Source organism: Alternaria novae-zelandiae (assembly GCF_023758075.1).
Source record: "Alternaria novae-zelandiae strain BMP 2774 chromosome Unknown scaffold_3, whole genome shotgun sequence".
Taxonomy (NCBI): domain Eukaryota; kingdom Fungi; phylum Ascomycota; class Dothideomycetes; order Pleosporales; family Pleosporaceae; genus Alternaria; species Alternaria novae-zelandiae.
In genome coordinates, this window is record NW_026056963.1 from 167,019 (window position 1) to 191,211 (window position 24,193).

General features: G+C 52.7%; 13 protein-coding genes across 13 annotated transcripts; 4 read left to right on the plus strand and 9 right to left on the minus strand.

Annotated features, from left to right (window-relative positions):
* Nucleotides 1-3: 3 nt before the first annotated feature.
* J4E88_002026 (uncharacterized protein) lies at nt 4-1,466 on the plus strand (the record flags this gene model as incomplete). Its single annotated transcript, XM_049395692.1, has 4 exons — nt 4-28; nt 87-245; nt 316-927; nt 982-1,466. 4 exons carry the CDS (start codon nt 4-6, stop codon nt 1,464-1,466), a joined length of 1,281 nt encoding a protein of 426 aa, XP_049258096.1.
* Nucleotides 1,467-2,042: 576 nt separating this feature from the next.
* Nucleotides 2,043-3,068, minus strand: J4E88_002027 (uncharacterized protein; the record flags this gene model as incomplete). The annotated part of the gene is made up of 1 exon (XM_049395693.1): nt 2,043-3,068. One exon carries the CDS (start codon nt 3,066-3,068, stop codon nt 2,043-2,045), a length of 1,026 nt encoding a protein of 341 aa, XP_049258097.1.
* Nucleotides 3,069-3,464: 396 nt separating this feature from the next.
* On the plus strand, nt 3,465-4,860 carry J4E88_002028 (uncharacterized protein; the record flags this gene model as incomplete). Its single annotated transcript, XM_049395694.1, has 2 exons — nt 3,465-3,637; nt 3,684-4,860. 2 exons carry the CDS (start codon nt 3,465-3,467, stop codon nt 4,858-4,860), a joined length of 1,350 nt encoding a protein of 449 aa, XP_049258098.1.
* An 858-nt stretch (nt 4,861-5,718) lies between these two features.
* J4E88_002029 (uncharacterized protein) lies at nt 5,719-6,591 on the plus strand (the record flags this gene model as incomplete). Its single annotated transcript, XM_049395695.1, has 1 exon — nt 5,719-6,591. One exon carries the CDS (start codon nt 5,719-5,721, stop codon nt 6,589-6,591), a length of 873 nt encoding a protein of 290 aa, XP_049258099.1.
* A 78-nt stretch (nt 6,592-6,669) lies between these two features.
* J4E88_002030 (uncharacterized protein) lies at nt 6,670-7,583 on the minus strand (the record flags this gene model as incomplete). Its single annotated transcript, XM_049395696.1, has 2 exons — nt 6,670-7,401; nt 7,533-7,583. 2 exons carry the CDS (start codon nt 7,581-7,583, stop codon nt 6,670-6,672), a joined length of 783 nt encoding a protein of 260 aa, XP_049258100.1.
* Nucleotides 7,584-8,817: 1,234 nt separating this feature from the next.
* J4E88_002031 (uncharacterized protein) lies at nt 8,818-9,777 on the minus strand (the record flags this gene model as incomplete). The annotated part of the gene is made up of 1 exon (XM_049395697.1): nt 8,818-9,777. One exon carries the CDS (start codon nt 9,775-9,777, stop codon nt 8,818-8,820), a length of 960 nt encoding a protein of 319 aa, XP_049258101.1.
* A 501-nt stretch (nt 9,778-10,278) lies between these two features.
* J4E88_002032 (uncharacterized protein) lies at nt 10,279-11,546 on the minus strand (the record flags this gene model as incomplete). The annotated part of the gene is made up of 2 exons (XM_049395698.1): nt 10,279-11,285; nt 11,336-11,546. The coding sequence occupies 2 exons, from the start codon at nt 11,544-11,546 to the stop codon at nt 10,279-10,281; spliced, it is 1,218 nt and encodes a 405-aa protein (XP_049258102.1).
* A 355-nt stretch (nt 11,547-11,901) lies between these two features.
* J4E88_002033 (uncharacterized protein) lies at nt 11,902-13,419 on the plus strand (the record flags this gene model as incomplete). The annotated part of the gene is made up of 1 exon (XM_049395699.1): nt 11,902-13,419. One exon carries the CDS (start codon nt 11,902-11,904, stop codon nt 13,417-13,419), a length of 1,518 nt encoding a protein of 505 aa, XP_049258103.1.
* A 131-nt stretch (nt 13,420-13,550) lies between these two features.
* Nucleotides 13,551-14,590, minus strand: J4E88_002034 (uncharacterized protein; the record flags this gene model as incomplete). The annotated part of the gene is made up of 2 exons (XM_049395700.1): nt 13,551-14,518; nt 14,572-14,590. 2 exons carry the CDS (start codon nt 14,588-14,590, stop codon nt 13,551-13,553), a joined length of 987 nt encoding a protein of 328 aa, XP_049258104.1.
* A 320-nt stretch (nt 14,591-14,910) lies between these two features.
* SFC1 (Mitochondrial succinate-fumarate transporter) lies at nt 14,911-16,210 on the minus strand (the record flags this gene model as incomplete). The annotated part of the gene is made up of 6 exons (XM_049395701.1): nt 14,911-15,076; nt 15,127-15,565; nt 15,651-15,846; nt 15,921-15,970; nt 16,029-16,076; nt 16,144-16,210. The coding sequence occupies 6 exons, from the start codon at nt 16,208-16,210 to the stop codon at nt 14,911-14,913; spliced, it is 966 nt and encodes a 321-aa protein (XP_049258105.1).
* A 967-nt stretch (nt 16,211-17,177) lies between these two features.
* Nucleotides 17,178-20,045, minus strand: J4E88_002036 (uncharacterized protein; the record flags this gene model as incomplete). Its single annotated transcript, XM_049395702.1, has 5 exons — nt 17,178-18,804; nt 18,855-19,094; nt 19,141-19,832; nt 19,882-19,986; nt 20,037-20,045. The coding sequence occupies 5 exons, from the start codon at nt 20,043-20,045 to the stop codon at nt 17,178-17,180; spliced, it is 2,673 nt and encodes an 890-aa protein (XP_049258106.1).
* Nucleotides 20,046-20,338: 293 nt separating this feature from the next.
* On the minus strand, nt 20,339-21,598 carry J4E88_002037 (uncharacterized protein; the record flags this gene model as incomplete). Its single annotated transcript, XM_049395703.1, has 1 exon — nt 20,339-21,598. The coding sequence occupies one exon, from the start codon at nt 21,596-21,598 to the stop codon at nt 20,339-20,341; it is 1,260 nt and encodes a 419-aa protein (XP_049258107.1).
* A 637-nt stretch (nt 21,599-22,235) lies between these two features.
* On the minus strand, nt 22,236-23,953 carry J4E88_002038 (uncharacterized protein; the record flags this gene model as incomplete). Its single annotated transcript, XM_049395704.1, has 4 exons — nt 22,236-22,553; nt 22,622-22,699; nt 22,824-23,808; nt 23,946-23,953. 4 exons carry the CDS (start codon nt 23,951-23,953, stop codon nt 22,236-22,238), a joined length of 1,389 nt encoding a protein of 462 aa, XP_049258108.1.
* Nucleotides 23,954-24,193: the final 240 nt, after the last annotated feature.

Here is a 24,193-nt window from a genome sequence, read left to right on the forward strand (position 1 = left end):
AACATGGCTACTAATGGCACACGAAAGGGTGAGCTGAACTCCGCACCCCTCCCCGGCGCCGCTACGATGGGACTAATGTACCGCAGCACCTTCAGCCACAGAATCTGGAGGCAACTCTAGCCTACTGGACAGAAGCGCAGTGAAAGACATAGTCAAATCGGAGAAAGCCAGGATCAAGTTGAAGATCAAGAAGCCGGTACCGAAGCCGTCAATATCTGGGAACTGGAAGGAAAGCGACGCGACCAGTACGTCACCCACAGCGCGCTGTATCTGTACATGCACGTAAGTCTACACAGCGGTCTAACATGTTATTAGACGTCGAGACCAAAGCCCCCGCTCCGTCGACCACCTCGCCTGTGATCAATCCTTTGGACGAGAAAACCATTGCCGGCTTCCCCAGCGGCCGACCCCTAGACGATAAAGTGGACACAGTACAATGTAAACACTGTCGCCGACCCGTACTTCGCGCATCGTCTGCGGCGCATATTCGTGAATGCTTGAACAAGAAGCAGGAGAAGCTAAAGAAGAAGAAGGAGGCCAAGGAAGCCAAAGATGCAGCTCTGCGGAAAGAGAAGGGCGAAGATGACGAGGGCGGCAAGTCGCGCAAGTCAGCCATCAAGGGTGCCTCGATAGACGGCGATGGCGCAAAGAAGGGCAAAAAGCGGAAACTCGACGGAGACGCGGAGAAGGCGCCGAACGCCAAAAAGAAGAAGAAGGATGAACCCAAGCAGAAGGGAGCAAAGCCCAAAGGCCCAGTCGATGTTGAGAGGCAGTGCGGTGTCTCCCTACCAAACGGCGGATACTGCGCAAGAAGTCTGACTTGCAAGAGCCATAGCATGGGTCTGAAGAGGGCCGTTCCAGGACGAAGTCTACCATATGACATGTTGCTGGCGCAATATCAGAAGAAGAACCAGGCTAAGATTCAACGTATGTATCCCACGATCACCCAGCTAGAGACACTGTATACTGACATATTCTTAGGGTCTCTCATTGATGCCAACGCGCCCCTCCCCGAAGATCTCGAGCCCTCGGGCGCTGTTGATTCCGACGAAGAGAAAGACTCTATAATGGCTGCCCTCTCTCGACATCGGCCACGACCCATGGCAACATACACGCATACATCGCAACGCTCGAAATACCAATACATCCGCATGAAAGGCATGATCCGCTCAGCACTTGGCGCACCCCCAGGCGGAGGCGGGTCCATGTTCTCGGGTGGTGACAATATGAGTACTGGACGAGGGATGGCACTCGGTATGATGGGCGCGCCATTGAGTGCAACCAACGAGCACTTTCCGCAAAGCGCTGGATTCGGCGCCCCGCTGAGCGCTGGTCTGGATGGTGGAGCAGGGAGCAGGAGGCCAAGTGCTATCGGTACAGGCGGACCTCGACAGATACTCCCTGGACAACTACCCGGACCTGGCCAACAGCGGAAGGGCAGTATGGCGAGTGTTAGCGCTACCTAGGAGGATGCTGACCTGCCCAATAAGGCTATGTTGGAGGAGCCATCCTATGCCACGGGTGAAGACAATTACGAGGCAAAGGTTACGAATACGAACGTTGACATTCCCTGGGAGGGTATGCTGGAAAAAGCACCCTTGTCCACGAGCAAGAGGAACGCGGAACACGGCCAGTGCACCCGGTCAACCACTTTTCTTTCATGAGGTATCTGGTACGGAGATCGAAGCGTACAGAGATGCAGTTGCGTTCACGGATGGAACATGACTTTCACACGATGGTTCTACATGGGGTAGAAAGGCTTCGGCAGGGCTACGGTACTTACCTCTGGGTTTGGTTTATGTATTGTTTGGGTCTGGAGTTTGATATGATACCCTCTCTGTTTTTAAGATTACCAGGAGTATTAGACGTTGATAGTGTGACTTGATCACCTGAAATCGATGGCATTCCTTTGATCTTTTGCAGAGGCCTGATCTCTCTAATCTAATGCTGATGGGAGCCTGAGACTGTCTAGGGAAAGATGAATGGAGAATGACATGGCTGATGTGCGGCGAAAACAGACAGTATCTTGGTAGACGACTATGTTATGACTCCCCTTGCATACCCCAATATCCCACTCTCTGTGCTTTAGGTACCGTCATCTTAAAATGCAGATCATCCTCATCCTCGCCGCTTCCCAATGCATTGTCGTCGTCCTCTCCAATATTGTATTCTTCATCGTCACTTCCATGGCGGTATTTGGACTGGTACAGATTCCGATCAAACTCATCGTCGTCGCTCATCTCGTCCTCTGGATAGTCGTTGGCGTAGTAATCCTCTGCATTTTCGTCTTCGTCATCCGTATCGAACTCTCGGTCGCTATTCTCGTCGTTGTCCCACCAGTCTGCGTCCTCTTCGCTGATAACTAGAAGACCGACTGTGCCTGTCGGGGCGGGGGCATCTGGCAGAACAGGTTCTCGGACGTAGTGGTCGTATATGTATTCGCTGTCAATATCCATAGCGTCGCCATCTGCCATTGTGCCATCTTGGGCTGCGAGGGCTGCAGCCTTGTCCGGGTGCCGTTCTGCAAAGCGTTTCGCTGGCACTTTGGGCTTGTGTTTCGAAGGCGAGGGGAGGGGTATTTCGAGATTGTCTACCTTTTCCACCTCTTTTGACAGGGCTTCCAGGTTGCGTACATCGTTTTCTGAGGGCTCGGTGACGGGTGGTTTCCGGTGTATCGAGGGTTTGGCTGAGTGGTGCAGTGCGCTGCCGGCGCCTGGCCGCTTTCGTGGTCGCGGTGTAGAGTCTGGTGTAGGTTCTAGTATTGGCGCTTGTACTTGTCCGCCTGCTGAGATGGTTTCCTTGGTGACCTCTTGTTCCTCTACGAAATGCCGTTTTGCGCCAATCCTCGACACGGGATCGAGGCGAAAACGGCGCGCGAGAGTCGGCGTGGGTGGTGTTGATTCCTGTTGGACATCGTCGCCCGGCTTGGTGAGACGCTTGTATGCAAAGTCGCTGCTTCTTTGTCGCTTGATGTCCTTTTCGGCGTGTTCGATCCTGAGAGAGTCGACAGGCGCATCGGTGCGCTTCCGCTTGATGGAGATTGTATTAGGTGGGAGTTGGTATGACATATTTGTGATAACGAGAGAAGATAAAGTTCTAGCAATTATCCTCTGGTCTATGTGACGCTCGCAGCGAAGTATTTGGTGGTGAGATGGTCCAGCGAATCGGAGGGGCAGCGGGGAGGTGTGACATCAAAGCATTCCAGATGCCGCGCAGGCAGAGCCCCAGTCCACTAGCGCGATCTACACCCGCGTGTCACCCGTCGACTCTCGAGCTCACCCACGCGATATGATCATGAGTCTTACTAGCACCGACACGGCTTGAACATGTCCGCCTACTCGTACAGTGTTCATCTTCCTTTTCAAGACGGGTCTTCCTGGTAGACGTGTATCGGCATCTCCGCCACTCCGCAGTACATCCCCGAGAACACCTCGAACGCCTCGAACGCGACGACACTTCCCATCATGGATCGCATTCGGCAGATATTCGATCGCGAGAACTCACCTGCATCGTATGAGCCACTAGAAGGAGGATCGGAGCGGCCAGATGGCGAGCATATCGAGCGCGAGGACCAGGCATTCTCGTGGACGGACTATGCTGTCTTCACCCTCTTGGGAGTCTCCATGCTATGGGCTTGGTGGGTACCTCAGACATCACCGCAGCCATGATACTGACTGCACTAGGAACATGTTCTTAGCAGCAGCCCCGTACTTCCAGAGACGCTTCGAGTCCAACGATAACCTCCTCCGCAACTTCCAGTCCTCGATCCTCTGCGTCTCCACCGTAGGCAACCTAGGCTCCATGATCGTCTTGACCAAGCTCCAGGCTCGTGCCAACTACCCCAAACGCATAGTCGCATCGCTCGCCCTGAACGCTGTCGTCTTCACCCTTCTCGCCATATCCACAAAGTTCTTCCTGAACATATCCGTCGGTGTCTACTTCGCCTTCCTCATGGTCATGGTGTTGAGCGCTAGCCTTGCCACAGGCTTGTGCCAGAACGGCGTGTTTGCATATGTATCGGGCTTTGGAAGAGAGGAATATACCCAAGGAATCATGTCTGGTCAAGGTATTGCCGGTGTCTTGCCTTCCATCACCCAGATCATATCGGTTCTGTCTGTGCCTAAGAAGCAGCATACCGACGGAGCGCCGCAAGAGTCTAGCACCTCTGCCTTCATCTACTTTTTGACCGCCACGGCTGTCTCCGCTGCAACATTGGTGGCCTTCTTCTACCTCCTCTCCAGGGCTAGCTCAAAGCAGCGCATGTCGCAAGCATCGTACGACCAAGGACCCGAATACGGTCCAACGCACAACGAGCGCAAGAGTGTACCGCTGACGCGCATGCTCAAGAAGCTCTTCTGGCTCGCTGGCGCTGTCTTCATCACCTTTGCAATTACCATGTTCTTCCCTGTCTTCACGCCACAAGTACTAAGCGTACGCGATCCAGCAACGGCTCCGCGCCTTTTCCAACCAGCAACTTTCATTCCTCTAGGCTTCTTTTTCTGGAACCTTGGTGACCTCATGGGTCGAGTGGGACCCGCTCTACCTGCCCTCCGTCTTACGCATCGTCCACGCCTCTTGTTCTTTCTGTCTATCGCGCGTGTGCTCTTCATACCCTTGTACTTCCTCTGCAACATTGGTGGGAAAGGCGCCGCCGTCAACTCTGATTTCTTCTATCTCTTTATTGTACAGCTACTCTTTGGCACAACAAATGGCTACTTGGGTAGCAGTTGCATGATGGGTTTCGCTGAGTGGGTCGAGCCGGAAGAACTTGAGGCAGCAGGAAGCTTCATGTCGCTCTCTTTGGTTGGCGGCCTTACTACGGGAAGCTTCCTCAGTTTCTTCGCTGCACAGTCCTCGTGATCTAGTGAATCTGGTAGCATGGCTCCTCCACGCGACTAGCATCAGCGGTCTCATTGTTAGCCAGAGATGTGTATAAAAGAGTCCATGAGCAATACAGAGTTCCTCTATTCATCTCCGCCAGTTCTCACGAGAAATCATGGCTACAGAAATCATCTACATAGTTCTCAGATTCCAGCTCCACCTCCGTACTGCTCAGCAGATTAGGGAGGATGGAAAACGTAGGAGACCCTCGTTCAGCTGGGCGGAGAAGATCCGGCATGATCAGGATTTCGCCCAGCCTGAAGACATTGACAACACGTACGATGAAGTGGAAGTGAAAGCTGCAGACGGTGGACGGTGGACGGTGGAAGACGAAGTTAGTCCATAGCAAATCTTGCGAGGAAGACGTGCGAATCTCTGGTCACAACCCCATTAAGGAGGTCGCTCAGCAGCTCCTGGTCGATGAAGCCAAGAAGCATATAGACGAGTTCAGGGCAGCCGGTATCAAGGTGACAAAAGCTCCAAAGTCTCTATGGGATGTTTCGGAGCTAAATGATCACATGATGGATAGCACTTTTTACGTTGTTCATCAGCCGATGACGCTTGATGATGGGACTAAGAGTGTTATGACTAGGTATTGGTGGGAAGTTGTCACTGTTAGCTTTGGGGACTAAGGTAGGTTACGGACATACGTAGATCAAACCTAGGTGGCAGCAGGTAGTAGCAAAAATTGAGGCATGCTTTCACGCAACCGTGCTAGTTTGTTAGCAAGAAGGGACACTCTACACAAAGCTTGTCTATCGCGAGGCCGAAGTTATATTACGAGTACATTCATCTCCTATCCCGAGCCTTCTGTCAGAAAGTTGCACAATATCCGAAATGGCTGTCAACTCCGTCTACCTGGTCATCCATTCCCACTCACGTTCCAAAGACAAACCCTCATTCCGCGTCGCCTCCGCCGAACTACCTAAAATTCCTTCTCAGTGGACCGGCCACGATCACATCAACTATGAATACCCTAGTATTGGCGTTACCATGTCCGGTACCACGCTCGCAGAAAAATGGTACATTGAACTAGAATACCCCAAAAATTCGGAGCAATATGTCGAGATTGTCGCGTGGTTCAATGATCTAGAAGCAGCGGATAAGAAGCTGGCTGATTGCGTGTTGCAAGGCTGTAATCCCAACGCAGACACGGACGAAGAAGGGAACGTGGAGAAGAAGAAGGTAAACGCGACTTGGACAGATTCCTTGGACGGCAACACAACGGCATTCTATCGCATCGATTCAAGGCAGGAAAATCTCGACGGCACATTCTCGGAAGCCATGCGATCTCACTGGTGGGAAGTAATACGCGTCGATCTCGAACAGCCAGACGTATACAGCGCCAAATGGAATGAGAAAGACCGGTCATCCTACCTGGAGACTTCGGAAAGGATCAACTCGCTTCTGACTTTGAAAAGGGCTCAGGGGCTAAGCGAGCAGGAGGTGGAGGAGTTGGACAGGCTACAGAAAGGATTGGGTTGGGTGGGTGTCAAGAGGGTTAAGTCGCACGATTATACTGGTGGGTATGTCAAGCGGAGCGAGGAGGACAGCGATGGAGTTAAGGAGTATCTCAAAAACGAGAACGTGCAATACAGTAGTGAGGATGAGGAGGATCTGAGGGTGAGGAAGCTGGAACCAGGCTATGGGAAGCTGGACGTGGAGGATCGTGAGGTCTTGGGGGACAATGTATGGGGCGACAAGTTGTAGTCGCACGAACGCTGCGAGGATCTGTCCGTTTTTGTTGCATTTCAGTCTTTTTGGAATATTCGTACATAGGCATGCTCTTTACAAAGCACCCAGTTCCTTCAACTTGCTAATCATGCCGTCCACATCCTCTACCTTGACACCACCCTTCCGTGGTGGTGGCTCGGTGACCTTTACTGTCTTCAATCTGATCTCCGTGTCCAGCCCATAGTCGCTCAAACTCTTCTTATCCAGCTTCTTCTTCTTCGCCTTCATGATGTTGGGTAAACTAGCGTATCGGGGTTCGTTGAGGCGCAGATCCGTGGTAATGACCATGGGAAGTTTGGCTTTGATTGTTTGAACACCACCGTCGACTTCTTGGACGACTTCGACGGTTTGATCGTTGATTGTGACTTTGGAGGCTTGTGTTGCCTGCGGCCAGTTGAGGAGGCCTGCGAGCATTTGTCCTGTTTGGCCGGCGTCGTCGTCGATGGCTTGCTTGCCTAGGATTACAAGATTGCTCTTTTGCTCGTCTACTACTTTCCGTAGAAGCTTCGCGACGCCCAGTGGTTCCAGGGCGTCCTTCTCTTCTACGACTACGTGTATGCCTCGGTCTGCGCCCATGGCCATGGCTGTGCGGAGGATGTCTTGGGATTTGGGGACGCCGGCGGAGAAGGCGACGATCTCTTCTACGTTGGGGGCATTCGCGTGGTGGGCCTTCTTTTCGCGCATGCGGACGGCTTCTTCGATGGAGAGTTCGTCGAAGGGATTCATCGAGTGCTTGACGTTTGCGGTTTCTACGGCGGTTTGGGCGCGGTTGACGCGGGGCTTGACCTGATCATGGTGTCAGTGTCATTCGCTACTGAGACAGCCGTCTTGAGTGCTCTCATCCTCGGAGCCATTCTTTCAAGCCTCCAGGTTGAACATGCATGCGCCATGTTCATGTGTTAGTGTAATGAACGTACCGCATAGTCAATGACCCGCTTGACGGGCACTAATATCCTCAATCCTGACATGTTGTGTGTGTTTCCTCCTCAGCACCTGGCAGCGTAATGTTTCGGGGGTATCACCGGTAATGATGTAGAAGAACCAGGGTGGGGGATAGCATCGGAGCTGCTTCTTGCGTTCGCGCTGCTTAGCCGAGGCTTTTTCCGATGTCCGCGGCGGCCTTGGCGGGGCGATAGATATCGTCCGATCAGGAAGCGCCACTCCTGTAGAACTTCAATTGTTGTAGTTTTACACTGCACGGCTAGTTAGAAGTTACCTTCGTGGACGTCTCCCATTCCTCTACACTTGCTGAAGAACGAGCCCATCAGGCACGCTGGTAGCTTACTTCCCTGCTTGCTTGTGCACGATGCTGAATCATGCGTGGATTGCCTATTCGTTTGATGAGCTGAAGATTGCTCTGAGCGTATTTCTGTTCTTATAAACAGACTCCATCTACTGATTTCGTGCTCATCAGTTCCAGACCCAGCTTTTCATTGACAGTCAAAGTTACATTGGCAGGGGCTTCGCACATCATGCTCAATATTCTTGTCATTACACTAGCAGGAGATCGATCCACGGTGTTTGGTGTATCAGATAAGATTGCGCCTCGCCTGATACAACGAGCAGCGGTCCACGAGTCGCGAACGGTAGAAGACGCTATCGAATGCCTCAGTACAGACTGGCCAAATGTTATCTTAGTCCAGAGCAATCTCATCCTGGAGAACGAAGAACCGAGCACCACGCTACGTAATCGTTTGATCGAACGAACGAGAAACGGCTGTACCACAATATTCACGGGATACTTCCATTGGCCAATGTATAGAGTGGACGCCTTCGAGGCTCTCTTCAAGGACCACTTCGAGCTTAAGTGGGAGTTAGTAACAAGTGAGATCGTAATTACTGATCTTGTACAAAACGATCCTGGTTTGCTGTGTACCACGGTCCTCTCCCCAATAATGCAGAATCAAGACCTCCTCCTCCGAGGCGTACCTAAAGAACAGGCCGTATACCGTGCTCGACAACAACCGGAACGTCTCGCTTCAGTAGCCTTTGCAGCAGTAGGCTCAGGAAAGGTGGGTTTTATAGGATGTGGAGGTGACGAAGTGGACAGACTGGTATTGGCTATGTGTGGATTAGACCGTCCCACAGATGCTCCTGGGAACTCTTTGAAGAGTTACCACGGAGACCATTGACTTCATAGGTGTACACACGATCCTTCTACATCGGTTTCTGTATTCAAATGAAGATACGTAGATTACATATTCAAGAGTTACCCAAGCCCTCGGCAAACTGTTGACAACTTGCACAGAACCCAAAGGTTCTAGCGGCGTTATACTCCCAACACTGCTGTGCGTAGTCTGGTGTGGTCGTCCCACAGCCATCACCTAATAACACGCAGTCGTACCCATTGCTGAATGCATCAGTCAGGGTTCCACCCACGCACTGGTCGGTGTTGACACCTGTGAAGAACAAGGTCCTAATGCCCTCTTGATCCAGAAACTCCTTGAGGGGTGTCGTAGCACCCCACATCCCGCTCATCCTGTTCTTATGGATCCAGACGTCAGGCCTACTCTCCAACTTGCTGCCTTCGACATACATGGCATCAAGTGGAGGGTAGAGCGCTGCGTTCCAAGAATCGCGCATGAGTAATTTACCCCCCTCTACGGTTTTCCCGTCTGGAAACTTGAGCATCCCGCAGTCAGCACCGATACCACGGTAGAAAGACTGATTTTCTTTGCCATGTCGATCCATGCTCACGCTTCCTTCTTGGTGTCCAAAAGCGTCGTCGGCTTTGAAATCTGCATCTTCCGGAATGGAGAAGAAGCCAAATGCGCGTTTCACAGCTGGCGGCATCTCTTTAGCTTCTTCCTTCGTAAGCCCCCAATTTACCCATACGACTCTGATTCCAGCCTTGCGTGCAGCTGGGATAGCGTACTTGACTAACTGTTCGCAGGCAATGTGACCAGGACCTTTTTGACCGCGGCCGAAAGCTTCGGAGAGAAAGAAGTTTTGCATGTCAATGATGACAAGGGCGGATTTCGAAGGATCGATTGTGATGGCATCAGCTCGAGTCTGGATGGTGTGTGTGGGCCCGGTAGTTGGTGACGAGTGCGTAGAGGGATGAGTGAGGTCAAAGCCATTCTTGGTAGAGTGCGACCAGAAGTTTGAAGGTGATCCTATCAAGGCTTTTCGATGACTGTTGAGAGGGATAATAGACGACATGATTGTGAGAACAGATTTTATGCTAGATTGAAGTGATCAAAGATCGATTTTTGATGGTAGATTGTGCTTAATGTCTTCATGAAGATGCAGAATGGTATGTGTTAAGTAGATAGATGATCATACTGGCGATGAATATAAGTCTTCAAGCAGTCATCGGATGCTGTGGCCACTATCAGAGTGCCAGATAAGGAAGGCCAGTAGCTCACCTGCCGAGGTGGGGTAGGCCGGGGTAGATCCGGAGATAGTCGTTTTGTCGAGGATATGACCAAGATGTCTTTCAACACACATATGTATGTCTAATGCGTAATACGAGATCGATCTGGGGTGGAGATCGTTTGCGCAGAATCATCGAACAGTTGCGTAATTGTCTGATAGACACTTCAGATGAATGTAGCTTCTGAAACGATACCAGGCTGTGCTTATGAGCGCGGCAAACACGCATGATACACTGGAAGAGAATGGAGTATACAGGACATGGTCTCCTACTGGTTGTATTGGCTGTTACCGGGTTCCCGCAAGCCGCAACCTCGCAACTTGCACAAGCTGTGGTGCCTCTTCTTTGTAAAGGGCCGCGCTGTCAGAGTCGACTATCATACGCAAATAATTCCTGTATTCTTCTTCATGACCAATAGACTTGTGATACTCCGCAAGTTGTAACATGGAAGGTTTGTGTCCAACGACAGACGCCACATGTAACCACTCTCGCGCAAGCTTCGCGGCGCTTCCGCGTCTCCAGGTCAGTAACCAGTTGAGCGCATGTCGTATGCTACCGTTTTCTAAAACAGACGAGTTCGATGCTGCCACTTCTTGATAGAAGCCAGTGAGGTCCAGTATGGCTTGTCTGTGACCGGATGCTGCTGCTTTGCTCGTATACCGCAACCACTTTTCGCTTGTTTTCGGCTCATAGGCTGCGAGTTCGTAGTATGAAAGCGGATCATCACCTTCGAGAGCGCCTTTCTGGAAATATGACTGGGCTTCTGCCTGTACTTTCGGATCTTTGTCTGCCTTGAGTAGATAACCGAGCGCATTCCAGGGTGCTATAAGGGGAAATTGCATCGCATGCGTTAATGGCCTTCCAGTTTGATCATTAAGAGTTGAAGGCTTGATGGCTTCTTGGTATGCTTTTATGGCCTCTTGCTTCTGTCCTGCTTGCTCAAGGAAGAGTCCTCTTAGAGTCAAAACTTCAACTACTAGAGTTGGAGTCTTTTCCAAGGTCTGCAAGTCAATCGTGTCGAGCAGCTGGCGGTATTGGGCGATATCTTTCTGTGGAAAGAGCCTTGCAATCTCTTGAGCGGGCTGGTTGCCCAAACTGCCAAGGTAGACGACAGTCAGGATGTGTACGATCGCGAGAGGATCCCCAGCTTGCGCACATCCTTGCAGAAGCATAACAGCGACTTCTTTGTGCTGACTAGGAGGCAGTCGAGCTCTTATCTCTGGATTGCTGAGATCGGGTACTTTGAATGTGGCCATCGCAAGAGATGTAATATCAATCAATCGGAGGTTGTATTCTGCTCATGTCAGTGCCATCTATAGAGGGGAGTATGGGCCGCGAACCTACTCTCGACTATCCGCAAAACGTTGTCGCTATGGGAAGTTGTTTTCGTTTTCGCAACGAAGTCATTGTAGATGCTCAGAGCCGTACGCGGCTCGATATTGAATATGCTTTGTTGCTTGCATATGGTGTAGAAGCCCAGTCGAGCGCGAGTATCAACATCAACACGTGCTTTTGGATCCAATTTTCGGTTGATGGAATAATTCTGGGTTCGCATGCCTGTTGCAAGCCAATGCGAGGCCATCGGACATCTCGTAGCATTGTAGCGGATGGCTAGAGTTGTTTGACGCGATCGGCACGAAAAACATGGCTCTAGACGCGCGACTGCGCTTGCTGAGCGTAATACTGCGCGACTAGTCGACATAGTTACGAGATGACTGCCCGATAGTTGGTGAATGGCGATGCGGTGATCCTTGGGATTCACAGGCCCGCTAGTCTCGGGGGTCCGCAATGGCCGCGAAATCTTGGCACGCCAGAATCTTTTCCACATCGCGCGATCCACCAACGCAGCAACGACAAGAACAGCCGCGGTCCGTACACGACGCGTATCAACCCACAGCAACGAAGACGCAATGGTCACTACACGAGGCGGAACAGAGACGCCAGGCGCACCGACACCGACGCCGCGCAGCTCGACAAGGAAAGCCGCAGGAAAGCGAGAACTCGAGTCGCTAGAGACGCCGACACAAACGAAAAGGCAGAGGAAGTCTGCGCCCACGTCGTCCTCCAAGAAGAGATCTGCCAAGCAGACCGCCAATTCGGATGCGCCTTCACAAGGACTTTCGCAAGAGTCCGTAGAGGATGTCTCAGACACAATCGCTGTCGCCGCGGCGCCTGCGACCCAAGACCCTCAGACGCCGACACAGGATGAATTTCTGCCACTCCGACGCCGATCGAGCCCCCACGTTGTAGTCAGCAGGAAGTCACCGGATGATTCGACGGCCACGGACAGCTTCGGTGAAGGCAGGGAAGAGGCGCCAGCAACTTCACAAAATCCGTCCTTCTACACACCAGCGCAGCAGCCTGGTTCAGGTTCAGGTTCAGTATACGCGACGCCCGCCACAACATTTAAGCAACCTGAGGGATCACCTACACCCAAGGCTAAGACGGGAGATGGCCAGACGCTAGCACCAGGCTCAGCCAAGAGAGGCAGAGGCCGCCCGAAGAAGGTTGTAGAGACGCCGTCCAAGTTCCCTGACGAGATTCCAACGTCCTCGTACGAGAGCAGCACAGCTCCTATACCCTCGCAAGGCGACGCGCCTCCTTCAGCACAACCTGAAAAGACGCATAGACGCTTTGGTAGCGAGGAGCCTGCCGAGTCGCAAGATTCGCCCGTTGCGATCAAGCAAGGCCACAAGCGATATGAAGCTTCTCAGCCCATCGAGTCACTACCCCCAACGCAAACAAGCCAAGTCGACCAGGATGAAGCAAGCGATTCGGACGACGAAGCCCCCGAGGTAGTCACCACAGCCGCTGCAGGTTCGAAAGCACGAGCTGCGCAAGCCGAAGCCGACCGCGCGCAGAAGGCTCAGCAAGCAAAGGAGCAGGCCAAGCGGCAAGCGCGCGAGGAACTCGTTGCTGCTCAACAAGCTGCAAAGCGCGAGCGTGAGGAGAAGAAGGCAAAGAAGTCGGCGAAGAAAGCTGCCAAGGAAGCAAAGGCTGCCGCCGGCCCCCTCGACAAAGAGCCAGAAGTTGCGTCGCGCATGGACATTGACGTATCCAACGGTCTCCTGCCCGCTTCCCTCCTCGAGACCATCGACGACCAACGCCCTCCCACGCCACCGCCCCAGCGGCGCGGAAAGACAGAGGAGGAACTTAGGAAGGAGAAGCTCAACCACCACATCAAGTTCCTGGAGCGCGTCGACAAGCCAGCGAAGGATGTGAAGAAGGGCAAGCTCAGCGTAGCGGTATTGGCACAGCAGAACCGGGTGCTGCCGCCTAAGGTCAACAGGAATACAAAGAACGTACGTGAACACTGGTTGAAGGGGCGTGAAATGGACAAGAAGGCAGGGAAACCCGGCGTTAGATTCGGGAAGAAGATGGAGAGGAGGCCGCATGGTAACCGGGGTTTCTTGAGGAACGGAGAGTAGATAGTAGCACAGTGCCAGTCGGACTTGTGCAGCATGGCGCAAAAGATATCCATTGCCATCTTCATGTTTATGCTTTTGATGATAAGTTTTGCCGCCCATCGTGTTGTCCACTTTCATACCTGCTATACCATCTACCGCCGTCCAGGCCTCTTCGGCTTCGCAAAACCCTTGCTCTCCTCCTTCTTCTCCACCTTAAACTCGTCCAGGATAACCTGCTCAGTAATCTCATCTGGATCCGTCGCCTCAATTTTCTTCTCCACCTTGAGCCCACCATCGTTCTGCGCCAGACTGACCACATTGCCCCTACTCGCTGCATACAGCATCCTCTCCCTGATCTTCGCTCCACTCGGACACGTCGAGATGAAGACGATACTCGCAGCAGCGTCATCATGACGGTAGAACGAGTACCGCGGCTCCTTGGCATCGATAGCCTGGGAGAGAGTTGAAGGCGTCGCTGACGAAGAAGACACAAGCTGAAGCGTCTCCGACGCGCCGTCCATGCGCAATTGCACGAGGTTATCCGTTGCACCCTGTCCCAACTTCTTCAACGCCCCGCCAATCTCATCATCCGCCCGAATGGCGATTCTGCCTCCTTGAGCCAGGCCCTGGCCGCGTGTGCCTCTGCTCTCCAGGGCCTCGGCATCCTTGATATCCTGCAGCGATTGTTCCTCCGCTGTCAGCGGGTTGTCAGACGCTGTATGCGCAATGTGTTTTTCCCAGCCTTCCGGCGTGAGCTCTGATGCTTCGGTCGTGAAGACACTCTCGCTGAAATGCTCTCCGCCTAGTTCACGCACGAGAGTGAGGCGCGTGGATGCGAAGAGCATTTTCTGGCGTACCGGCGCGGCATTGGGTACATATGTTACTGCTACGAGAGATTTGTCGGGCGAGGACAGCGAGTCGGCGCGGCGGAGGAGAATGTACAGTGCGGCATTGGGCTGGATGCGGGACTGGAGATTGGAGAGGTCGGCGAGGAAAGTCGTTGCTGACGAGGATATGGTGTCGCTGGGGATGATGGTTTCATTTTGGATTGTGGCTAGGATTCCGCGTTGCGAGGGCGAGGTTATGAGGCTGCCGACGGCGGATTTGAGCTCCTGGGAAGCTATGGGGGTTGTTAGTGGGGTGCGAGGTTGGAACGCGCTGGAAGATCGTTACCGGAGATACCAGACTGCATCTTGGCAAGGTTCTACTGCAGTATCTTCTGTGGTTTTCGGAACACTCAAAGAGGATGCTGCGATGTTGTTGAATGCACTGATTTCAACGTGTACACTGACGTCGAACCAGCGGTGATGCTGTACTATAGTGGGGCAGGTGGGCTGGACGGCCGATGCACCTTGGCAGCCCTGCTTCTATCATGCAGTCTGGTTCCTGAGGTGGCGTCTAGAATGCATATAGTGTGGTATGTCACAGGAATTACGTGCTGTAATATGCTTGGAAAATAGCCTATGCTCATCGACAGGCGCTCTCCAACAGACTGGAGAACGCCATGATAGCTCACTCCTCGTATGCCCCACCAGGGAGCATCTCTCTGCCTTTCTCCAACACACCCTTCAGATATTCGTACACGGTAAATGTGACAGCTTGGCCGGGGGCTACTCGCATCACACGCGGCGTGATACCTTTGTAGAAACTGCGGATACCTTCCTGCTTCCACATGTCGCTGTGAATTGTCAGCTAACACTCGGAAGTTGGTTGCGCTCGAGAACTTACTTTCCGATGTTTACTATCCTCTGAATAGCAGTTTGACCTGCCTCCGCAGGCGTCTTCTGCAACCTCGTCTTGATGGTGTCGATCGGCGCGTTCGTAAACGGACCAACAGCACCACTGATCAGCCCGATCAGACTCGTCTCATAGCCCGGCAGATCTGTTGTGCCATGGTACTTCTGTAACTGGGCCCTGAGTTCCGAGTACGCGGTGAAGTTTGCTGCTTGGTTTGTTCCCTGGCGCAACGCTGTGAGCGAGACACCACGCCATAATGCGCCTGCACCTTCTTCCTTGATGACAGTATACATGGCATGCGCGGCGTTTCGGTACTTGGGTATATCGAGCGGATCGGCCATCGAGTGGTGCTGCGCTTGAAGACGGATCTTGACGACCTCCATAGGTGTGACGACGAGAACGGCCTCCGTGACACCAGCGGCAAGGCCAGCTGTAGAGTGTTAGTATTCGATCATTGTTGAGCAAACTCTGTATCGAAGAGATGCGCCTTGCGATTCCGCGAGCTTCAGACTTACCCATAAATGTAGATTTTGACGCGACATTGCCCTCTTTGTCCGCTAACATCTGCTTATACCACTCATAACTCGTGAAGCGTATGGCCATCTTCGGGACGATGCCTGTGAGAACGGCGCCTAATCCCTTATATAGGCCTAATGCTGTCTCTCTCTTCACAATCTCGGTTCCGGTCGTAATAAACCCGCGCTTCTTTGCCTGTAATGTACACCAATCAGTGACGTTCTGGATAGTATATGCCGACCGCTTCGAAAGTATAATTTGGGACGTACTCCTGGAGCGCGAGCTCGTCTTGACAGTTGCATGCGGACTTTGATCGTATCTGATATCCAGTTAGACTTGATGCGCAGATAATGTAGGCTTGGGGACTTGTAACTCACCGAGAGGATGACACGCGAGTGCCTCCATCATTCCAGCACCACCACCGGCTTCATGTCGCGTCAGTATCCTGCCATCGCGGTCGCATACCCTCCAAATTCACAACTCGAGGCTTACCGATCAAGTTTGTGGCCGCCGACGCGGGCTTCTTGCCGCCAGGCCCTTGTACTGATTTCGCAGACATGTTGTGTAGAGTTGGAGCGCAAGTGTTCAGGAAGGTGTTTGCTGCGAGGAATTGGGACCAAAGGCCGTCCAAGGCACGAGCACGTGGGGTTACACGAGATTATGACACTGAAGGAGCGACCCTGAGCTGGAGCCCAATTTTCGGAATGTGAGCTGTAATGCGCTTTAGAAACCTCGGCTTCTAGAGATGACGACAGAGGGAGAGCAAGCAAGCTAATCAATAGCAACAGCTATGCGACGGGTATCAAGAAGGAGACTCGAAATGAGGGTTAGGAAAGCGAGGAAAGCACGAGCGCAAGGAAATGCATTCAGTCATATTCCATACATCGCTGATCAGAAGCCTGCCTTGACTACCCGCGGGTGTGAGGACAAACACCCATTTGCTCCGCCAGCCTCGGCCCTTGCGTGAGCCCAGACCGCGTGTCTTAGTGTCGACTGGCACGCGTTTGTCTGGCAGCTGGCAAACAATGGGGTACCTTGGCAAACCCCGGATTTCGCCATGGGTGGGCGAGCGGAAGTTACGATGCGCTGATGTCGTTCGGCCGGCGATCGGCTCGAGGAATTACGTTGCCGAGCCACAGTTGCCCAGCTGCCCAAGCCATTGGCCGTTCATCATGGCCTGCTTGGGATGATAGCACATGCAATCCTGGTGTTATGCCTGAATTCGAGTTTCGCGTGTTTCCGGGTTCGCGCTTTCACAAGCTCGTGTAGGCGAGCGTCTGATGATGGACGAGGGGTGGAATGATCGACATGTGAAAGTGTGGGAGATGACGTTAGAGGGGCTGTCGGAAACTCTCCGCTGCAGAGCCCATCCCGAAAGCGGCCGACGTGCACGTGCGCGAAGATGCCTCGGAAGATGCCCAGGCAATCCTGACTGTCCTACAAGATGTTCCTCGGGACGTATTGAAGGAGAGATAAAAATGGGTATATTCTTACTACATCAAACGCTTCCCTCGGCAAACCTACAATCAGATGAATCTGACCTCATTGAACAGACTTGACCTGACCTGCATCAACGCAACCAGCTCCAACACAAAGTTCTGCAGTATGACCACGTTTGTAATGATGTGTAGTAAGCTCGCCTCTCGAATATCATCTTCTTCTGAATCCTCAGCACCTGTCGCCGCGTCATCAGAAGGTTCCTTTGGCGGTGGTTGGAACTTCGATAGCATGACCTCCACCTCCTTTGATCCAGCCGGCCGGCGGAAGCGAATACGCCTCTTGCCGAACTGACTCATCCTGATCTGTGATATGCTAGCGTCGACGTCGGACATCAAAGAAGGCTGCTGTACGGCGTATGTTCCTGACATAGGGGACGATGCTCGGGCAGGTGAACCAACGAGTGTCTGGCCTCCATATCTTGATGGTGCGGGTGATGTAGTGGGTGTGTTCCTTGCCTCAGAAAGAGTTTCCTTCCTGCCTCTCGGAGATTGCGCTCTGGAGGGCGTCGTCGGTTGGTTACGTACGTGTTGTGGTATTTGCGGCGTCCAAGATCCAGCTGGGGTTTCTGAGGGAGGTCGCGCAGGCTTTGACTGAGGCGTCGACAGTTTTGACTCCTCTACGAGATCCTGATGGAAGCGGAAGGCATGCTTACGGTTCGCAACGTGCTCATCCCAGTCCTTGATATCGCTGCGCAGGGCATCGACTTGCGCCTGGAGACGTTGTAGGCATGCAAACAGTTGGGGAGTAGCAGAGGACTCCCATTTCGGAAACCTTTCTGCTAGGAACATGGCGCGCAAGTTGTCATTTGTGAACGACTCGACTTCAGGACTATCGCTTTCGAAGTGATAGTCGGCAGGATCCACGGATAACCATCCTTCCAGACGCAGTTGTGAGCAGGTGCCGAGCGTAATCAATGCCTCGGTAAGCGCCAGGTTTGTCTCGACATCGTTTGTAAGGAACCTCAGAAGTAAATCCATGAGAGACTGGAAGAGCGGATCTTCTGGAAGCAACTGATGTGGATCTACCTCCCTAGCTGAAGCTTCCGTCGAGTCGAAGTACCCTGGACTCTTCGAAGACGTCGCGGGTAAAGCGATGGTCTTCAGAGAGCAGGGATGTGACTCCAACAAACTCAGAGTATCTTTTAGATAGTTCTCGTACGCTTCATCAACACCTTCCAAGCCGGCGAGATCGATGGCGAGGTTTAGGTACAGCTCAAGCTCCTTGTTCAGGGATCCAACAGTTCTATTGTGTTCTTTATGATGCAAGTTCATCACCTTGACGAGAGATCCGAGGGCGTATCCATGGCTTTTGCTCAGTATCACAGTCGTCAACTTCAATGATGCAATGACCGTCTGTGGATTGCGCGATGCGGTGCTTCCCAAGACCAAGTCGACCAGATTAAACAAGGATGGGTTCAATTTGTCTTCATCCTTATCCGATGCAGTAAGCAGCATAAGTGACTGACGACGCTTGACAGCTGCGGGGGACCGTGGTGTCGTGGTAGACGCGTAGTCCAGGAGTGCGAGTAGATACTGAAGCATCATGTGCACGAGCTCGGGGTGGTCAAGCGCATCTAGTATATGGCGAAGGTACGTAAGTACTGCGACGGATGAACCGCCATCGGCGTCGGACGACTCAAGTAGTGAAGGGTATCTGCACGGAGTCAGCTATGTACATATTGAAGATATATGAGAGTAACACACAATAGCTGCTGGAGGAACAAAGCTTGAAAGTGGTCAATCAATGTAACTCTAACATCCAGAGATCTGCAATGCTCGAGCACATCTTGCCAGAAGGCAAGATAAGACAAGAAGGTGAGAAGATGGCTCTGGAAGTCGGGTGTGAAGAAGTTCTCTGCTTGTGGATTGGGCTGCATCTCGGTGTAGTCGGAGAGTAGTAAGACAGGAGGCAGGTCATGCGCGGGGTGGAGTATCGACAGCTTTCTGGACAATGTTAGCTTCGTTGTCTCGGGTTCGGTGCGCTTCATACCTGCTCATCTGGCTGTATAGTGCTCCCAAGCCGGTCGCCATGAGCGTAGGCAGATCACTGTTGACAATCCACTGCTCCAGATCCATGGACCTGGACGCAGACTCGAATATGTACAGCAATCCGGTGCGCGCAAAATCCCCGATACGGCCTTCGTGGTGGACATGGTCGATGAGCTGATAGCACAAAGGGAAGTCCTCTTTCTGTGTGACGCCGGCGAAATCGGTTTTGGGGTTCAGCACTCGTCCCTCGCTGTTTGCGGATGTGGTCGTGAACCAGACATGCAGAATCTCTGGCTGTAGCCTGATCTTGGCTGCGATGCCGAAGAGCAGCTCCACGATGTCAGCCTCGATGTCCTCTCCTATGCCCATGCTGCCAGACCCGACTGTGCGGTCGATGAAGTTCATGAGCGAGGCGGCGAAGACGTCGTTCTCGAGGAAGTCCTCTTCCTCGCTGTCGATGAGGGCATTGTAGAAGGCCACGGCGTCCCTAACGGTACCCTCATCGTGTGCCGTCGCCGCGATCTTGGAGACGGCCGTATATATCTGCTGGGCGGCGGCGAACTGCAGGCACATGTGCGGCGCGGGGGATCGCGACTCGTCGCTGAGGATGGCTGTGAGGGCCTGGAAGCCGCGCCGGATGTTGCCCAGGGCTTCGCGGTCGTGGGCGAGGTTGGTCGACTTCTGCCATGTTTGCTGCCATGTGTCAGACTCGCAGCATTCCGGGTGACTCAGCCAGGCCTACCAGTATCTGATTGTAGCGCTGGCGGAAGCGTGCCAGCCGCTGTTGGGGGTTGTTCGGGGCGGCCTGCTTCTTCTTCTGGGACGACCCGCCGAGTAGCCTCACCCACTTGCTGTCGTCAGTGCGCGATCCATAGCTGCAGCAGGGCGAAGACGTACGAAATCCATTTGATGTCCTACTCACCCCGCATTTGCGCCGTGTACGTGGGGTCCAAGGGTGGAAAGGAGTGATGTCGACGCGGAGCGCGCCGTCGTGGAGCGAGCTCGAAACCAATCGCGTTGCATCCTTCTCCGCAGCGCAGGCAGTCACTATTCACAACACACAACCTTGGAAAGAGTCTTGGGAAAGCACATTTGACATCAAGTATTATTAACATTACCAAGATTCTACAACTGCAAAGAACACACGGAAACATCGCAAGCTATGAAAATAGGAAGATTCGCTATGCAAACAGTCAAACTCAGATCGCAGCCTCCTCCTTCGTCCACTTGACCTCCTTCTTGACCTTGTCCCCATTCAGCGTCGGCAGCCCACTCATCCCCAACATGTAATCCCTCCCCTTCAGAACCCATACGAAGAATGAAGGTACCTTCCATCCAAAAACGGCACCAACACCGCCTCCGCTACCGATGGGGACAACCATAGACTCGGTCGTGTTAGCCGTGTACACTCTGTCCTTGCCCTTGGGTTTCGCCTCTGGAAGCATGGGATTGTAAGAGAGCAGATCGCGCTTGATGTTGGTGACTAGGGTAGGTAGAGCCAGGTTAATGTCCCAGTAGTTGTTGCGCGAATATGATGCGATGTCACCGAAGCCGTAGACGCGGGGGCCTGCGATGTCGACGCGAAGGGTGGAATCGTTCGTTACGAGGTAGCCCTTCTCATTGAGCAATTGATCTGGCAGCCACGACGAGTTTGGTTGAACGCCGTAAGCGGGAACGTAGAGGTCTGCCTCAAGCTTGCCACCGTCCTTGAGGGTCAGTGCCGTGCGACCATCTTTTGTCTGCGTTGAATCGACCACTCGCGTGTTGTAGACGATCTCCACCCCGAGCGCTTTGAGTTTCTGCTCTGCAACTTTGGCGATTGCAGGCCGGAGACCGGGGAGAAGCTGCTTGTCCGATGTGATCAGGGTAACGTCAACTTTTGGCTGCACCTTGCTGAACCATCCTGGCTTGCCGTTGCGATGCTCAGCAACTTCGCCCGCAAATTCCACGCCTGTCGCACCTCCGCCAACGATAACAATCTTCTTTGCCGATGCGATTTGCTCGTTTGCCGAGCTGATTGCGTTCAGGGTACTTTGAGCATCGGCGCTCATCGAGAAAGCTTGGAAATAAGTCTTGCTTCCAGTTGCCACGACGAGTGCGTGATACGTCAATGATTCGTCTTCTTGTCCCTTGTTGCTGCGAAATAGGAGGCGTCGCGATGATGGCTCTAGACCCGTAGCAGAGGCTTCGATGAAAGTAAAGTCGTCTTTGGAGTATTGCTTGAAGCCCTCATGCAGATCGAAGAGGACCTTGTCGGTCGACATGCGCTCGGTAGAAGCTGCCACTCGTGGAGAGGCAACCCTGAAGTACCACTGTGAAGATGGCGAGATGTTGTAGACATGATACTTGGCGTCATTCTTTGCCTTGAGAGCTGGTAGAATGTGCTTCAGGATGTAATGGGTTGCCTGTATGCCCGCGCCCGATGCGCCAACAATGACAATGTTGCGTTGTTCTGACATCGTGTGATTGGTCGTGCAGGAAGCCAGAAAGTAACCTAGAAGTAAGGATAAAAGATGATGTGTGATATGTTCAATATGTTTGGAAATGGGATGTTGAGATGCAATGTGTTGAATGATCTGAAAGCCGAAGATGTCTTGCTCTACATATACTCACCTCTTCAACCGCGTATGCACCGAGCGCCTGTCATCACCTGAACGACGGACCAATTTTTCGGGAAACTTGTAATCAAGCAATGAACCCCAGTCACATCAACGTAAGGCCCTACAGACACTTCCTCGCTGTGTCGGCCGTTAACGCGTCGCGATAGCACACAGGCGAGGTTTGTAATGAGGGAAGGGCAGTCGCCGGTCGGATGCCCACAGATCCGTGAGACCGACAGTTCGTAAGCACATCGCCAAGGCATCGGCAGCTCTCATTGGCTCTGATGCTTAAGGACGCTGCATTTCCGCTTGCTGATCCAAGGATTTATCAATCACTACTGTCTTTTCCACCCACAAGCTTTATTTGTTTCGCGCCTATGAAACTTAGTCACATTGAATGAAGAATGCGATATTACACCTACTCCCCAATGGACCGTGAACACCTCCAGATCCCAGCCACAAGGCACACAAGAGGTTCCTCGATCAGAGCATGCGCTCAAATCAAGTCCACGAAATCGTCTTCATCCTCCCATTCATCACTCCCCGACTCGCTGATTTCGTCATCCGATCCTTCCATCAGCCCATTTCCTCCATGCGCGTCGTTCATGTGCTGGTACACTACCTCCACTTCTGAGAAGACCTTGAGACACACCCAGCATATGTGTCCGTGACAACCGTTGCACTCGACGTGGTTGCATCCGTCGACTTTTTCGATAAGTGTGGCGCATTTTAGGCATTCTTTTGTACCAGCGGCCGCTTTGTACTCGTCCAGAAGCTGCTCGTTACGCTCATTCTTGAGGACACGCGATTCATACTGTGCGCAAGTCCAGCCGACATGGGGCTCTGCATGGCATAGAGTACACGTCTGGGTCAGACATGTACGGCATGTGAAGATCCCATGAGATCCGCCGCGCCGATACACTGCTTTGCAGTCAGGCGCTCGACAGTTGCGATAGATAGCTGGAGAGGATCGGATATAATAATTTAACGATGCCTTGAGCAACGCATCGATCATCGTGCCGGTAGGGTGTTTATGTAGGTCTGCGATGGCTATTGGTTGTTTGCAGTCGTCGTGCCAACATACTAGCGGAAAGTGATCCTTGCTTAGATCGGATGAAGCTACCTCCAGTTGAAGATCGAAGCATTCCTTGCAGGCATAGTGGCCGCAGTTGGAGAGCTTAACGTCGTTTGTCGCATCGTCGCAGAGGGGACATGTGTGGTGTGGTAGTGGTAAATTTAGCTCAGATATAACCAGCCAGGCGGTCTGCTGAGTGCAATGAAGGACCAGTGCTTTCTTTAGCACATCAAGGCTGACTTTTGTCTCACCCAACTTGACCCGAGCACGGGCAACCTTGTCCGACGTAAGAAGCTCTTGGAAGTTTTTCAAAGTTAATTTGATAGTGGTCGTTTCTTCCAATGTGCTCTGCATGATGGCTTTCTCTGCAAGGGTGTGCTCAACAAGCCCCATTCGTGCATCATCCTGTTCAGGATCATAAACACGCAGACGCTGTTGGAACTTATCACTTATGATTGTCACACCGTTTTCTCGTGCCAGGTCTTGTAGCCACCCAGCTCCAGATGCAGTTGCGAAGAAGTCGTGCCAGATCTCGTATCGCGCAGCATGGCCATCTAGTCCCGTGATCGCTATTCTTCCTGAAAGCTTGGCCTCCAGTATCCTCTTCATGTCGACAACCTCGTTTTGATTTGTTCCCGATAAGCGCAATGTGACCATGTCCTCTCGAGGCTTCCCCCAGACTGCGCTCGCTTCTGCGACTTGCAACATGCAGTTGGTGTCTTCCACATTAACGATGACAGCGTCGGAGAGCTCTTTGAGTGTAGTGAAGTACACAGTATACATCAAATGCGCGTCCAATTCTGCGTTGCCGCTGAGATGCTTCAAGGCTGCAAGCGCATGTTCCGGTAGGTAAAAGCCGGCGATATGGCTCGTGGGCAAGCGTCCACGCACGCTAGAGTGGAGTGTGTTGTTGATGTCCACTCTATAGTAGGTCTTGAGCGAACCAGCAACCGATTCAAGATCGGCCTTCATGGCTGACGACCCAAAGTCACTGCTTGGACGCCATGATATCAGTATCCGTCGTTGATCCGTAGAAGAGTATGGAATGAGTTGGTACCGAAGGCTGGGTGCAATCGGTCCACGCTAGCGACATGAGCAGTCGCGGTGGTGGCGCGCCACTTTCCTCCCTACATGGCCATTGCAACGGCATGAAAACAATGGCCCACTGCAAGCGACGTGAAGAAGGTACCACCGGTGTCCCACGTCTTAGGCAATCGTTGTTCCGTTTCTTTTGTGTGGTAAGGTGCTTTCGAACAACCAGTCATTAGGGCCCATCAAACACAAGCAGAGATCAACAAACATCACGCATATCGCTGTTTGCAGGTACCGGAAGCAAATTGCTTGTCATGTTCGCCATTCAGGACGCCCCTTTCGACTCC